We start from the raw sequence: 13181 nt of genomic DNA, 5'->3' as shown, positions 1-13181 counted from the left end.
TATTTACAGACACAAATGAAGGGAAAAATGTCAGGCCCATTAATCCATCTTACTTCAGTTAAAATGTAACAACTGAAGAAACATCACTGGTTTTATTTTACTTATGTTCTAATTATGTGCTGATTAAAGCCTGACTATTCTTAGGTATGTACATATGAAAATAGCGAAGCGAGTCAAAAAGCTAAAACACACATACAAAAACAGTTCAAATTTCTGATAAAGCTTTTTGTTTGCTCAGAGTATTGGAAAAGAATATTTCTCAATGTAAACAGAAGTCAAAAGTGGAAGAGTTTAGTCTGTGCCATACTTTTCTTTACTGCTGAGTGGGGGGGGAAAGAACAAAGTCAAAACATTTGCAGGTTTTCAAAATGAAAACAAAAGTGATAGGAAATATATGGCTTTCTTCCAATTGAAAACAAAATGGTACTTCCACAAAGAAAACAATGTTACTTAAACTTTGCTTGAAAATGTATCTTTTATGTGTGTTTTATATTTTTCTTTGCATGTTTGTAGTAGAACAGCATGTATGCTCAAACTTACATATTTGGAATATAAGGAATATATACATATAAGATATAAGGAATGTAGATACTGAATATCTTGTCCAAAGTAATTATTTTTCAAGATATATGCATGTGGCTGGACCCAGAGGATCATGCACATTGTTAGCCGACTCTTTGCTAATATAAGCAAACCACATCAAAGTATCTGCTTGACTCACAGATTCATGGTGGTTCTGTTAGTCTACTTTGTCACATTTTCTAAAGACACCTTGTGCCTGCTTACAGCCAACTGCAAACATGTCCCCAGTCCCACGGTGTTCGAAGGGCCAGACTAACTGGAAATCCTAATGTGAAAAAATAGTTGTTACCTAGCAGTAGTGTTTGAAAGCATATATTTAGTAATCCTCAGCCTTGCTTTGAGCTCCACCTAGCATTTTTTGTAGTGACACAGAAACAATTGTGTGATGCTGAACAAGGTAAAAAGGAGGAAGCACGCCTGCTTGGTTTGCCAGTAAAACATCCAAACACTGTCGAAGTGGGAAACTGTCTTCTCACATTGTGTGTGTTTTTTAATGTGGGCAAGAAGATACAAAACCATTACTTTTAAACTGAAAAGAGAATGATAATGGCTATGAATTAGAGGTTTGCCAAAACAAATGCATCACTGTAGATTCTGAAGCTTTTCAGCTTACACAGGGACAAGTGTATAAATAAGACAAAATGGAGTACAACCAAATGACAAACTTCCAAACTTCTGTAGTTCCTTTTCGAAGCCTTACTTTATATTCTCTTAATTACTTCAGTAAATGATATGGGTGATAAAATGAGGTAAAGTATAATTAAGGAAAGCATACTGAAACTGTTTATCTTGTATGAATTTCAGATATGGCAGGATGTTAGAGATGCTAAATTTCCACTGGACTTCACCAAGCAATTTAAAATCCAGGTACAGGATTTCAATGCATTATTTCAGTTAATTTATTTACACAATCATTTAAAAAAAAATTACTCAAACTTTGCTTTTTTGCAGGTATCCGTAATCGAAAAGATGCTTTCAAAAGACCCCTCAAAACGATTGTCTGCATCTCAAATACTCGATCTTTTGAAGTCTGTTGATAAAGACAACTCAGATAAAGCTCATAGTCACTAAATGACATTTTGGAAGGCTTTCAGACTGTGCTGTCTCGTGGCCTGTGATTCAAACCTTTCTGAATTGTTCACAGTGATGTTCATATTAATTACTAGACTTCTTCCTTTTAAGACCAGAGGAGTCAGTGTGCTTGACTGGAAAGCCTACTTTTTGCAGAAAAAAAATAGATACACATGTGGGTTATTCTTGACTGAATTTTACTTCTTTAAGGTGAATTTTCTTCTCACTAGGTACTTCTTGAAATACCTGGCACCTTCACTACTCTAAAATTTAAAACTTACTTTTTAAAATCAGGTCTTCCTTGAATATTTAAGTATTTCTTTCTTTCCCAGAAGCTATTTGTTCTGTGCTTCTGAAAACCTCTGTTTGTTTTTTGTTTTGTTTTCTTCTTTCTTATAGGAACAGGTAGGGTCCTGTTAATACAGAAATACTCTCCAAGTTTTCTCAATAGCAACCATTTAAAAATCCTTCTCAGGAGAGCACCTTAGACATCATCTCCTATACTGTAAGGTTTTTATCAATTATTATGGCATATGGCCAGTTCTCACGGATTACAGGTGTACTGAGTAAGGCCAACTCTGCTGGCCTTACTGTCAGCTCAACATAAGGTGTGAGCAGACTGACCATTACTGTTTGGTTACATACTTTAAAGATTTTATGTTTGACTGAATAAGAACTGTGCAGGGAAGAAAAAATGGGCAAATTATTCCTCCTGACTCATTTTTGAATAGTTTGAAAAGGTGCAGCTCATTGCTGTGGCACCTGCTAAATTCCCTAAAGGAAAATGCACTAAGACTTCTAAGCAGGGAAGTATGATGTGCATTGGAGATAAGGTAGCATATGATTTTTCTCAAGTGTTGAACAGGTTGAAGGTGTGTGGTTGGTTAAAATATGAATATGTGAATCTTTATAGTCTTGTGGAAATTGTTGCTGAATAGCTATCTGATTTTAACATTCGTTTGTATGAATTCAAATTGTTCCCCCTCCCCTTATAATGAATGTTATTCTTCATAAATAAAGCATTCTGTTATTTTGGACTAATGCATATTTCCTTGCAGTACTCAAGATGTGGGAGAAATTACATCCTGATACAGACAAAATAGCACCAGTTTTACTTACCTTTGACTTTAAAATTGCTCTTACAATATGAAAATTGATATAGGACAAATTTCAGCTGAATTGCCTTTACAGTCTCTGGATAGAACATCCATAACATCATTGCTTACTTACTGATAGGTAATATTTACCTTGTACCAGTAGTTTTTGATAGATTTTTTTTTTTTTTTTTTTGTGGTATTTATATACCTCAGGTAATACCTTTCTATTAGTGGATGTTTACAGTAGCATCTGTATTGTTATTCCCTAAGAATAAAAAAGAATATTAAAATATATTTATATTTTTAAAAAATTGAACATGCTCTGTGACCTGGTAAACACACATAACAGAATATTAGCTCAAATGATATTAGTGGCATTTCAAAAGCCTTGCCCTGGTCACAAACTCTAGAATAGAAAGAAAAAATAAATTGATGTTTAGTCACCCTTGTAAAAATGTAACCCCCCCACCTGTTTAACATATTTTGTCACAGAGTAATCAGTCCATATATATATCCTTTGTCAAACCTTCAGTTTTATTATCAGTTGATCTTGCTCAATTGGGGACAGCATTAACAAAGACTGGAAGTCTTACGTGCCTTGAATTTACAGTAACTCAACAACAAATGTAAAATTTTAATTTCTAATAAATTTTGCATCACCCAGAAATAAAATAAAAACAAAAAACAAACAAAAAAAAAACCAACAACATAGAAATGCTCCAAAATGTGAAGTTCAACCTGTCAGAATTACTTCTCGACTGCACACTTTTATATGAATTCTGGCACAGCACTGACTTTTATTAAAAAAATATACATATGTCAGAGCATACCAACTATACATACTTATCTAGAACTCCTTTCTTTAGAAAGGCTTTAGTCATGATCTGCAGCACTGTCTCCAGGGCAGTTTGAAGACAAATCCTCAGCATCTGTGGGATAAGCAGAAAAAAAATAATCCCAGTTCAAAAGAGGAGGAAAAAAAAAGTTGCTAGAATTATTTGAAGAAGCCATCAACAGATTAAATAGAACTTAGGACTGGCAGATTATTAATTCCAAACTATGTTTTAAAATGCTGAATACAAATGGCACCACAAATTCTAGCCTCTTTGGTGCAAAGAAACTAGACAGTGTTCTAAACCTGCAGCCTTTGTTTTCTTTCTTTGTATTCTTTGCACAATTTCCAATATCTGAATGTTGTTTTTTTCAAACCAATACCAATTCATATAAGTGCAGTATGAATTTTTTGTGCATATAACACCCTTACAGTGCCTTACAGTGAGAATCTGTCATCCTTTTTGCAAACCAGCAGCTTGGAAGGAAACTGTGTTACCTATGTTTAAAACATTCCCATAAGAAAGTAAATTCTCTGGAAAAAAACAACTAGTGCAGGATAGTTATATTTCCCTCACAAGGAGGGAATCCTGGGCCTGGATGAGGGCTGAGTGCACAGCCATCAGACCATATAACGATAAGCTTCTAATGAACTAAAAGCAGGTAGCTCTAGGTTAGGTGTTGCGAAAAAATTCTTTACTGAGAGGATGATGAGGCACTGGAACCCCTGTCTAAGGCTGCCCAGATAAGCTGAGGAGGCCCCATCCCTGGAGGCATTCAAGACTAGGCTGAATGGGGCCCTGGCCCCTGCTCCTAAGTGGGTGGCAGCCCTGTCTGCAGCAGGGAGGTTAGAACTAGATCATCATTAAGGTCGCTTCCAACCCAAGCTGTTCTACAGTTCTATGATTCTGTGATAAGCCAACTTGCAAAACAGAACACAAAATTATTCAGGTAGCATGCGGTAAGTTGATGGGAATTCTCTTTGAAAAGTGTTTCTGATAATGTTGAAGCTATCTACAATCAGCCATCTCCATTACGAAGGGAAGTAATGAAATGCTATCAGACCCCCACGTCAAGAAGTTGACGGTCTTTGATGGACCTCGGAAATGGAGAAATGACTTGAAAGAACAACTTCCACAGAAAGTGTGGGCATAGTTCTTACAGTTCTTATGAAAGCATGTGACAGGATTAAGGCTGAACATACACTGTATTGATTGAGTCTAACTACATAAGCAAAGTAAAACACATACATGCATGACATTTACTCTCACCTTCATAGGTTGTTCCACACCAAATGCAATAGAAGTGTTGTTCTCTTAAATAAGCAGTCAGGATTTGTAGCTTTGCTGATACCTAGAGGTATGTACAAGGATTCAGTGATTAGGGGCTCATACAGTGTAAGACAGTTTGAGCTACTAGCATTGTGAAAACAGCTTGTTTAACCTTTTTCTATGGAAAAGCTACTGTAGTACTGTAAGTTCCCCACATTTGTAGCCCATAGCACAGGAATCCATAAGGCCTGGTTGTTGGCTCATCATTCTTTCCAGCTACAAAATTTTCACTGAAGATTTAGCTAAAAGTATTACCTACCTACCTTACAGTAAGTATATGATGTTTTGGTGGAATTTTGCACACTTCACTTTTTCACTGTAAGTCAAATATGTTACACTAACAGTGGTGTAATCTAGAGGTTCTCAGAAAACATGAATTTCCAGGGCAACGTTTTCAGAAATTACTTAGTGATTCTAAAGTTCATCCTGAGATATGTGGTGGGTCATCCAAGATCAAAACTTAAAACAAATTATTTATCAAATATATGATCTTGTACATGGTGGCTAAGACTGTTGAGAATTTCATTTTGACTATTTCCAAAGATCAGCTTCAAAGCAGATAAGCAATAAATCAGTGTTTTAATGCTACACATTTTGTCATTTAATTATTGTAGAAGTAATTGCTCTAAGATGGCAAACAGGTCATTTACTACTGCTTTGAAAATTATATATATATATATATATATATATATACACATAATTTCTTTTAGAGGCCTAATTAAATTTCATTTTGAATCAAGCCATTCATTTAGTTGCAAAACTTACACTTAAGTCTGAGCCTGTGCATTCATCATCCTTGTCTTCTTCATCCTTTTGGTCTTCCTCTTCAGGTTGTAGCCAATACCAAATCTCTTTGGGTGCTTCAATATCCTTAAATAATGAAGGATTAAAATGAAAATTATCTGCCTCTGCAGGTTCTCTTAAAATGCTGCATAAAAACAATTTCTAATAGCTGAGATGTTAGGTCTCAAAACTTACTTGTGTAGGATAACGAAGAATTACTGAAGTTGTAGGGGGAAACTAAGTACAGCAGTCCACAAGGAGGATTATTCTCTTTTTTAAAATACAAGTAAATGCAAGCTGTATGGGAACTGCTGAGTCACGGCCTGAACCTCTGATTGATCACCTGAGGTGAGCCATGAGTCAGCCAGAGGAGCACAGGTGAAGGCAATTCACCTGTGCTGCCGGAAGGGGTGGAGCCAGGCTGCACCCCTCCTGGACCTATTTAAGAGCTGGCTACCAGAGGGGAAGGATCTCTTCTGGAGATCCTCCTCTTTGATATCTTCTAGTGAGCTCAACCCAAGGGTAAGCTCTTCTACTTATTCTCTTTTGTGATTCCTGTTTGCTGTGCCTTACTCTTTTGATTATATTGCAATTATAACATCTTGGTTATACACAAGCTAATGTTAACTTTTATCAAGTTTAATTCCATGTATGTTTGGTACACATAAAGCTACACAGCAAATCTCACACGAAATCTGTGAGCAGATACTTCTTCCTAAATGCAGTTCTGTCCGTTGGAGCACACTGCTTAAAGACTTTTTATCACAACATCATTAGATGCTTCCTAGTTCACCTTAGATGAAGTTAATTTGAAAGAAACTGTCAAAGATAACCCAAGTTAATTCAGCTGACTTTCTTTGTTTGATGCCCCTTCGTCTGTTTTGATCTCAACAGAACTTGCAGGGCAGCATTTACTTCTAACTAACATAGACGAAAGAAAAAGACTTGTTTTATGCTTTTAACTTATTAAGTGGCAAAATTTTATTGAGGGACCTCAAAGGTTCCAACCTCTCTGCTGCAGGCAGAGAATCACCAACCACCAGATCAGGCATGAGATCAGGTAGCAGTTGTACTGCTGTTACCCATGTTTTTCCATCGCACATAGACATGGTGTTTTAGTTTGTCTATTTGATTCTTTTGGAATCTCACTGATCTCAGTGATGATCCCCCCACCTTCTGAGATACTGAAAAGCAGTCTGGGCATGGTTCTGGACAACCTGCTTTAGGTGATCCCGATTGAGCAGAACCATTGGGCAAGGTGAGTTCCAAAGACTCTTCCAGTCTCAACGGTTCTCTGTGATTTTGCTCCCCACTTAAGGAAAACAGTCATTTAGAACAGCCTGACACTGCCTAATGCATGATAAGCAAACAGCACAGTAGTACCAAAGAGCAGGAGCAAACACAGGCAAACAAACATGGTTCCTCACAGAAGAGAACTTCCAGACACTCAGTCACTATTTTGTTTTTAGCCTTTATTGCCAACCCACAAACCTTCCTTCCAACCCCCAAAAAACATATCTCACTTTCTGAATATCCAATTGCTGGCAAGCCCTCTGACTTTTTCGAAGGTCTCCCTCCATCTTACGTTCTTCTTGTTTGGTTTTGAATCTTATTCTGTTAAGAAAAGGTAGATAGCTAAAATAAGCAAACAAACAGTGACTGTCATCCATCTTAACAGCGTTTCAAAAATAGAAAATCTGCCAAGATTCTAGATGTACCACTTCCCCCAGACTACCGCATGCCAAGTAAAGGTGACCAGGACAATGGCAAAGTTATCAAGTCTCCACTGACTGTTTCTGTAGGACCACTGTGTATTTTTGGGGAATTATACCTTTCAGTTACACCTCCAGGACAGAGCTTTTGATAACACTGCACTCTGAAATACTGCTTTTTCACTAGGTTTCTTTAATCCGTGAAAAAGTGCCTCATTAAAAATTTGCAAAAGCTTTTAACCTTCTCTTGCCTTTCCTTCTTCACATAGAAAGGTGCTAATCAGGAGAAAATTAAAACAATAAAACCTGAAAGATTTACCCTGACTTTTAATCTGTTGCACATAAAATTCACTGCAGTGACAATGCTCTGGATTATCAATGAATTTTATATTAAAAATGACATGGTTCTCTGATTCAAAATGTTACAAATGACTTGAGAATTAGTATGCATATTGCTTACAGTGTTAGCAGTTATAAAAATAAATGATGCAGCATACAATTCCAGTACAGTGTTCACCTGCTCTTGCTTTAGAGCTGAGAAGCAATACAAGTACGTTTCAACTCGTACCTCCCATTCAAACAACACGCATAATTGGTAACTCTAGAAGAATAACCAAACTAATGAATAAGAAGAATAGCTGCTAACACGTTTGGGGTTTCCTTTACAGCATTTTACCTGAACTGATCTGCAGCTTGTTCATTTGCTTGTTTTTTCATGTGGAGTTTTTTTCTGTAGTTTTCTAGTTTTTCTTCAGCTTTTCGCTTTTTGAATTCGTCATGACCAAGCCCACTTCTGCCTATGTAAGTACACAACAGGAATGTAAGCAGCTGAAAAGCTGTAATGTACAACTAAGTAAATCAGGAAATGTCACAAACCTGTTTTTATGTTCAGAGCAATAGGTTCAACAATGCCTTCTCCTGCGAGGGGAAAAAATAGGCAAATTTGAGAATTGAGGTCTTTCTCAAACTATGGTTGATGTGGTACAGCCAAGCAGGCAGCTGCTTTTGCCATTAAACACATATATTTTCTTCAAATTTTGCTTAGTGCAATAGAAAATACATTAATGTACACTTAGAGCTTTGCAAATAACCCAGTTGATTTGAGCCCTCTTTCCTTTTTCTCCTCATCTGCTCAACTGCCATGTGCTTCTTCCGGGATGCTACCCCAGAGGAAGAAAATGATGTTGGTTTGATAGGCACAGCATACCTGTGCTGAAGGCTGCTTTGTTACAGTCTTCTGTGGCATTTTTCATTCTAGAATTTCACAAGTTGAGAAAGATGAAGAATTACAAGAATCTGTCTGGGCCAGTTCATTTACTGATCATCTGCTAGAGATGCACTAAACTGACATAGCAATTATTGATGTTTTGCTTCATTGGTTTTCTATTTCATCTAGCAGGCCTCCCTGTTGTGCACCTCTTTTCCAGACTCCAACTATAAATTCAAAGAGGAGGCTGATATTTTTTAAGCAGTTAGTTTTCCACAGCCATCAAAACAACTTCTTAATGCCACAGCCACACACAGACAGAAGTGCATTTAGTGAGCAGCAAGTCCTGCTGTTTCCCTCACATCTTGCAACAGATGTTTTTATTTTCATTTCAGTACTTTGATCTCATCTTTTGTTCAGCCACGACACACAAAGAGTGATGGCTGGGCTCTCAGTGAGGCAGATATGGCTCTATAGACGAGGCAGCATAGAATCATTAAGGTTGGAAAAGAGATCTGAGATCTCCTGTCCACCGACCATCAGTATCACTCACTAACACACGTTCCTTAGTACTACATCCACACGTTTGTGGACCGCCTCCCCAGGCAGCCCATTCCAGCGACCAACCACACTTACAGAGAAGCTTTTCCTAATGTAGAACCTGAATTTCCCCTGTTGTAACCTGCGGCCATGCCCTCTGTCCAACTTAGCTAAGGACAAACAGAAGTACAACCTCCCTCAAAGGACACCTGAGCACAGTGTGCTGTTCTGACAGTGACAAACTCACCGCTCTTGCCCAGGGCCTGGCCACTCTTGTAGCCCATCTTCTGGAGCAAGGCGAAGCCTTTGTTCTCGTTGCCTAAGGCGCTGCTCAGCACCAAGTCGCGTCGCTCTTTCTCTTCTTCCTTCACACTCTTCTGCCTGTTCTTCTCGTTGGCTTCTTTTTGCTTTTCCTCTTTCTGGAGAGCTTCTCTCACGCGCCGCACCATGGGCATCCCCGGCCTCACATCCTCCCTAAGGATGCATGACCCCAGCAAGCATTAGCCCACCTCTGGTTTTGGCTTTACGTGCTTACAATCACTGAGGATGAAACAAAAACGACGCCTACTTACTTAATAAATAAATCAGACATGTAATCTTCCTCTTCCTCGTCCCCCATGGCTAGCACGCATGTCCTGCTCAGACCCGTTTCCTACAGATGCAGTCGATGAGCTTTCCTGCACACACGCCGCCTTTTTCCGGATGACCCCGTTCACCAGCCGGGGCACGGCCACAACACTCCACACGCCCCTTCCCCAGCTCACCAGTCCAGCCAAGCGCTTGCGCGCGTCCGCCCCTTTCCCCGCCCCGCCCGCCCGCCGGCGCCTGCGCACTTCCCGCTTCCTGCTGCGCTCCACGGCTGTGCGCTGCTGAGGTGCGTTGTGGCTGAGGTGCGTTGTGGCTGGGCTGCTCCTAGCGGCTGTGGGCGAAGCCGCCCGCGTCTCCCTTTCTCCCCCTCTCGCCAGCTGGGCTCGAGCCGAGCCGCTGCCGGCGCCTCCTGAGCCCTAGCGTCTCTTCGCGGTGAGGGTGTGCGCTGCGGGGCCGGGACCGCACTGTGCGGTTGGAGCGTGAGGTGCGCGCCGTTTGCGGCAGTTCTGCGGTCTGGGGGCGGCGCGGGGCTGAGGCGGAGCGGCGCTCCGAGGCTCCGGGCGGCTGCCCCCGGGCTGCAGGATCGTCGTTCGTTCTGCTGTCGCGTAAAGGTGTTTTGAGGCGATGTACGTCAGTGATAGGCAGTGCCTCTGAAAAAAAAGAAAAGAAAAAAAAAAAAAACAACTGGAAAAACAGCGCCTTTCGCTGCTGTCAGATGGGGGGCTGGTTTAAAGAATAATCCAGTTGTTTAATTGAAATTGTTTTGATTCGCTTTAAGCGTTTGTTGGGTTCGGCTACGAATGGGGAAGCCGTGAGCATAGGGAACATCCTGAGAATGCACGCTGTGGGGAGATGCTGGCTTACATAACGCTTCTCGGTGCTCTGCTCTTCCTGTTCTGCCCTCGGTCCAGCACCGCCGAGTTCAGGGTTCGGGTTGTGCTGTGCTTTTGTTGTTGTATTGCTTTGTTTTTGCCTTCTCAAGAGACAGTTGACTTTACTTTGTGATTTTAAAATATTTTTTTCCTCTCTGTTGTGTAATCAACTGCCCCGTTCATCTAAATGTAGCTTGCTAAAGTTATGTTGCCTTCAGTGCTTGCTTCCCCCACCAGTGTGCTTTGGTGGTGCCCTGCACCTACCAAGTTCATTGTTTGAGCAGGATCTCGGCTGTTTGACCTGTAGTGGTCTGCCTGCTTTGAGACCTGCAGTCTGCTTGTATCCTGGCTGCTTCCAGGGAGGCTGCCTGGATTTCAGAAGGCTCATCTGTCCCTAAAAGTGAGGCTGGGTGGGTTTAGGGATCCAGCCATCCCAAATTCTGTCACGCTTCCTGCCTCTCTCAAATTTGTGATGGATAGCAAATCTCATTAATATCAATTCCACCTCCGCACTTCTGACTCTTTCAGTTGCAGTTGAATAATTGTAGCCATCACAGAATTTCAATTGCAAAACTGTCTTGGGCTACAGGATAACGTCTACTGGTTTCTACTGGATAGGTGAGTTAGTAAGTCAGCCTGTGATTCTTAATGATGTGTTCTAAGCCAGCACCAGTGAGCCTTATTTCTAGAAAATGTGTTTCTGACTTCCTTAATGTGGTGGCGCTGCTGTTTGCACATGTTGCTGCTGGAGCTCTGTTGTGCCATGGAGCTGTGTTTAGTGCAGTGCAGGCCTCATGCTGTGCTGTTTCTGTGGAACCCATGCTTTGTGTCTCAGGGCATGCACATGTGAGAGAGAGAGAATCGGTCTGTCATTCCTGGAAGCAAAAGTTACTGGTTCCCCACCAGTCCTTGTGGTGGAGATTCTTCCTCACCTTGTCTGTGAAAGATGTTGAGGAGGTGGCTGGATTCATGTCTAAGCTTCAGGAATGGGCTCAAGGTCTCAATTGGAGCAGAGTGAGAGCTGCACTTATGTGAGAGGAAGCAGTGAGAGATGTCTGTTAGCTTTTTTGTGTTTGTTTTGTTTTTGTAGGCAGGGACTTTAGTATGTATATCTTGGCTAAGAGTTTGCCCCTTCAGTTGCCCATAGGTTCTCCTTTTGCAAGTAACTTCGCAGATTCCTGAAGCACTAATGGATGTACATGGTTGAAAATGAGTGGTTCTCATCTGGGACTCTGTAGTTAAGGTACATCTAAGCAGGCTTGAATCATGATTCAGTAATCTATAGGTTTCATCTTCATATTTTCAGCTCATTGGAGTTTGATATTGTTATACTTAATATGAACTTATGTTGTTATACTTAATATGAAATTATATAATAATATAATATATAATTATATATATAATATATATAATTATATAATATATATATAATATAATATATATATTATATATAAAATATAATATATAATTATATAATAATATATATAATTATATAATAATTTCATATTAATGTTCTAATTTTTATTTCAGAGTTTCTACCGTCTGTGATAAAACCAGAACTTAACCAGGGATGGAGCTGGCTCATAGTTTGTTGCTGAACGAGGAAGCGTTAGCACAGATCACAGAGGCAAAGAGGCCAGTCTTTATCTTTGAGTGGTTGAGATTTTTAGATAAAGTGCTGGTAGCTGCTAACAAGGTAAATTGCTTTTTCTTCTTTCTGAAACATATTAATTTTATGCTAGAGATAGTAGGTAACATCCAAGTTACAACTGTGTAATTCAGATGCGTTTTAGTTTGTAAGTATTGAATTGTAGGTACTCACTTGGACTCTCTGTTAAAAGCCATTTAGTTTGGTTTCTGTTTTTCAGTATTGTAAATGTTTGGAAAGCAAAACCTGCCTTTCCATTGTAAGGATTTTTGATGGGAAAGAGGATTAAAATGTTCTCTGTAATACTGCAGTTTTAATGAGTCATGTAAAAGAAGATAAAAATTACATAAAACAACAGCTAATTCTGATCATTTAGCATCCATCCCCACAATTACTTAGTGTATCTCATACCTCTGTGACACAAGCAATTTGTCAAATTATGTAGGAGTAGTGTGAAGTTTGCTTCAATCTCTTGTAGTTGTTACCAGGTGTTATGGGAAACAAGCTTTATTTCATTAATTTTTGATCCGTTAACAGACAGATGTCAAGGAGAAACAGAAGAAACTGGTAGAACAGCTAACAGGACTCATCAGCAGCTCCCCAGGGCCGCCAACGCGAAAACTCCTCGCGAAAAACCTTGCTGCTCTCTACAGCATTGGAGACACGTTCACAGTTTTTCAGACACTTGACAAGTGTAATGACATCATCAAGAGCAAAGATGATACTGCAGCCTACCTGCCCACAAAACTGTAAGTTTGCTGTTACTTGGGGAAGGGGGTGGTTTTAATGCAAAGCGGTCCTGGATATTGCAGGAATATCTGCCTGTGTATGTGCCCTGATAAGTTAAATTTTGTGGAACTTACATTTTGCATGCTCAGTTGGAGTCTGTGTGTGCTTGATCTGGAAGGCAAAAAGGAAT

At 39.8% G+C, this 13181-nt stretch overlaps 3 protein-coding genes across 12 annotated transcripts in view; 2 read left to right on the top strand and 1 right to left on the bottom strand.

Moving 5' to 3' along the window:
* The window catches only part of EIF2AK2 (eukaryotic translation initiation factor 2 alpha kinase 2), a 107004-nt gene extending 103529 nt beyond the window's left edge, over nucleotides 1-3475 (top strand). For all 5 annotated transcript variants that reach the window (XM_048937704.1, XM_048937705.1, XM_048937700.1 and 2 more), the window contains 2 exons: nucleotides 1387-1449; nucleotides 1534-3475. In XM_048937704.1, the coding sequence (XP_048793661.1) occupies nucleotides 1387-1449; nucleotides 1534-1653 (183 nt within the window). In that variant the 3' untranslated portion in view covers nucleotides 1654-3475. The remainder of the gene's footprint in view (nucleotides 1-1386; nucleotides 1450-1533) is intronic.
* On the bottom strand, nucleotides 3264-9923 carry GPATCH11 (G-patch domain containing 11). The gene is made up of 8 exons (XM_048937709.1): nucleotides 9727-9923; nucleotides 9402-9628; nucleotides 8284-8325; nucleotides 8084-8204; nucleotides 7219-7309; nucleotides 5678-5782; nucleotides 4853-4934; nucleotides 3264-3679 (listed from the first exon to the last, which is right to left on the bottom strand). Exons 1-8 carry the CDS (start codon nucleotides 9771-9773, stop codon nucleotides 3624-3626), a joined length of 771 nt encoding a protein of 256 aa, XP_048793666.1. The 5' UTR covers nucleotides 9774-9923; the 3' UTR covers nucleotides 3264-3623.
* Nucleotides 9924-9937: 14 nt separating this feature from the next.
* HEATR5B (HEAT repeat containing 5B) overlaps nucleotides 9938-13181 on the top strand; it is a 49659-nt gene continuing 46415 nt past the window's right edge. Inside the window, exons 1-4 of one of the 6 annotated variants that reach the window (XM_048937696.1) lie at nucleotides 9962-10028; nucleotides 11752-11857; nucleotides 12145-12310; nucleotides 12800-13011. In XM_048937696.1, coding sequence (XP_048793653.1) covers nucleotides 12185-12310; nucleotides 12800-13011 — 338 coding nt within the window. In that variant the 5' untranslated portion in view covers nucleotides 9962-10028; nucleotides 11752-11857; nucleotides 12145-12184. The other 5 variants (XM_048937694.1, XM_048937697.1, XM_048937698.1 and 2 more) reach the window with 5 other exon arrangements.

The sequence above is a fragment of the Lagopus muta genome, chromosome 2 (genome assembly GCF_023343835.1).
Source record: "Lagopus muta isolate bLagMut1 chromosome 2, bLagMut1 primary, whole genome shotgun sequence".
Classification (NCBI taxonomy): Eukaryota; Metazoa; Chordata; class Aves; order Galliformes; family Phasianidae; genus Lagopus; species Lagopus muta.
Note: the sequence above shows the minus strand (reverse complement) of the source record. Positions and strands in the feature narration are given on the sequence as shown.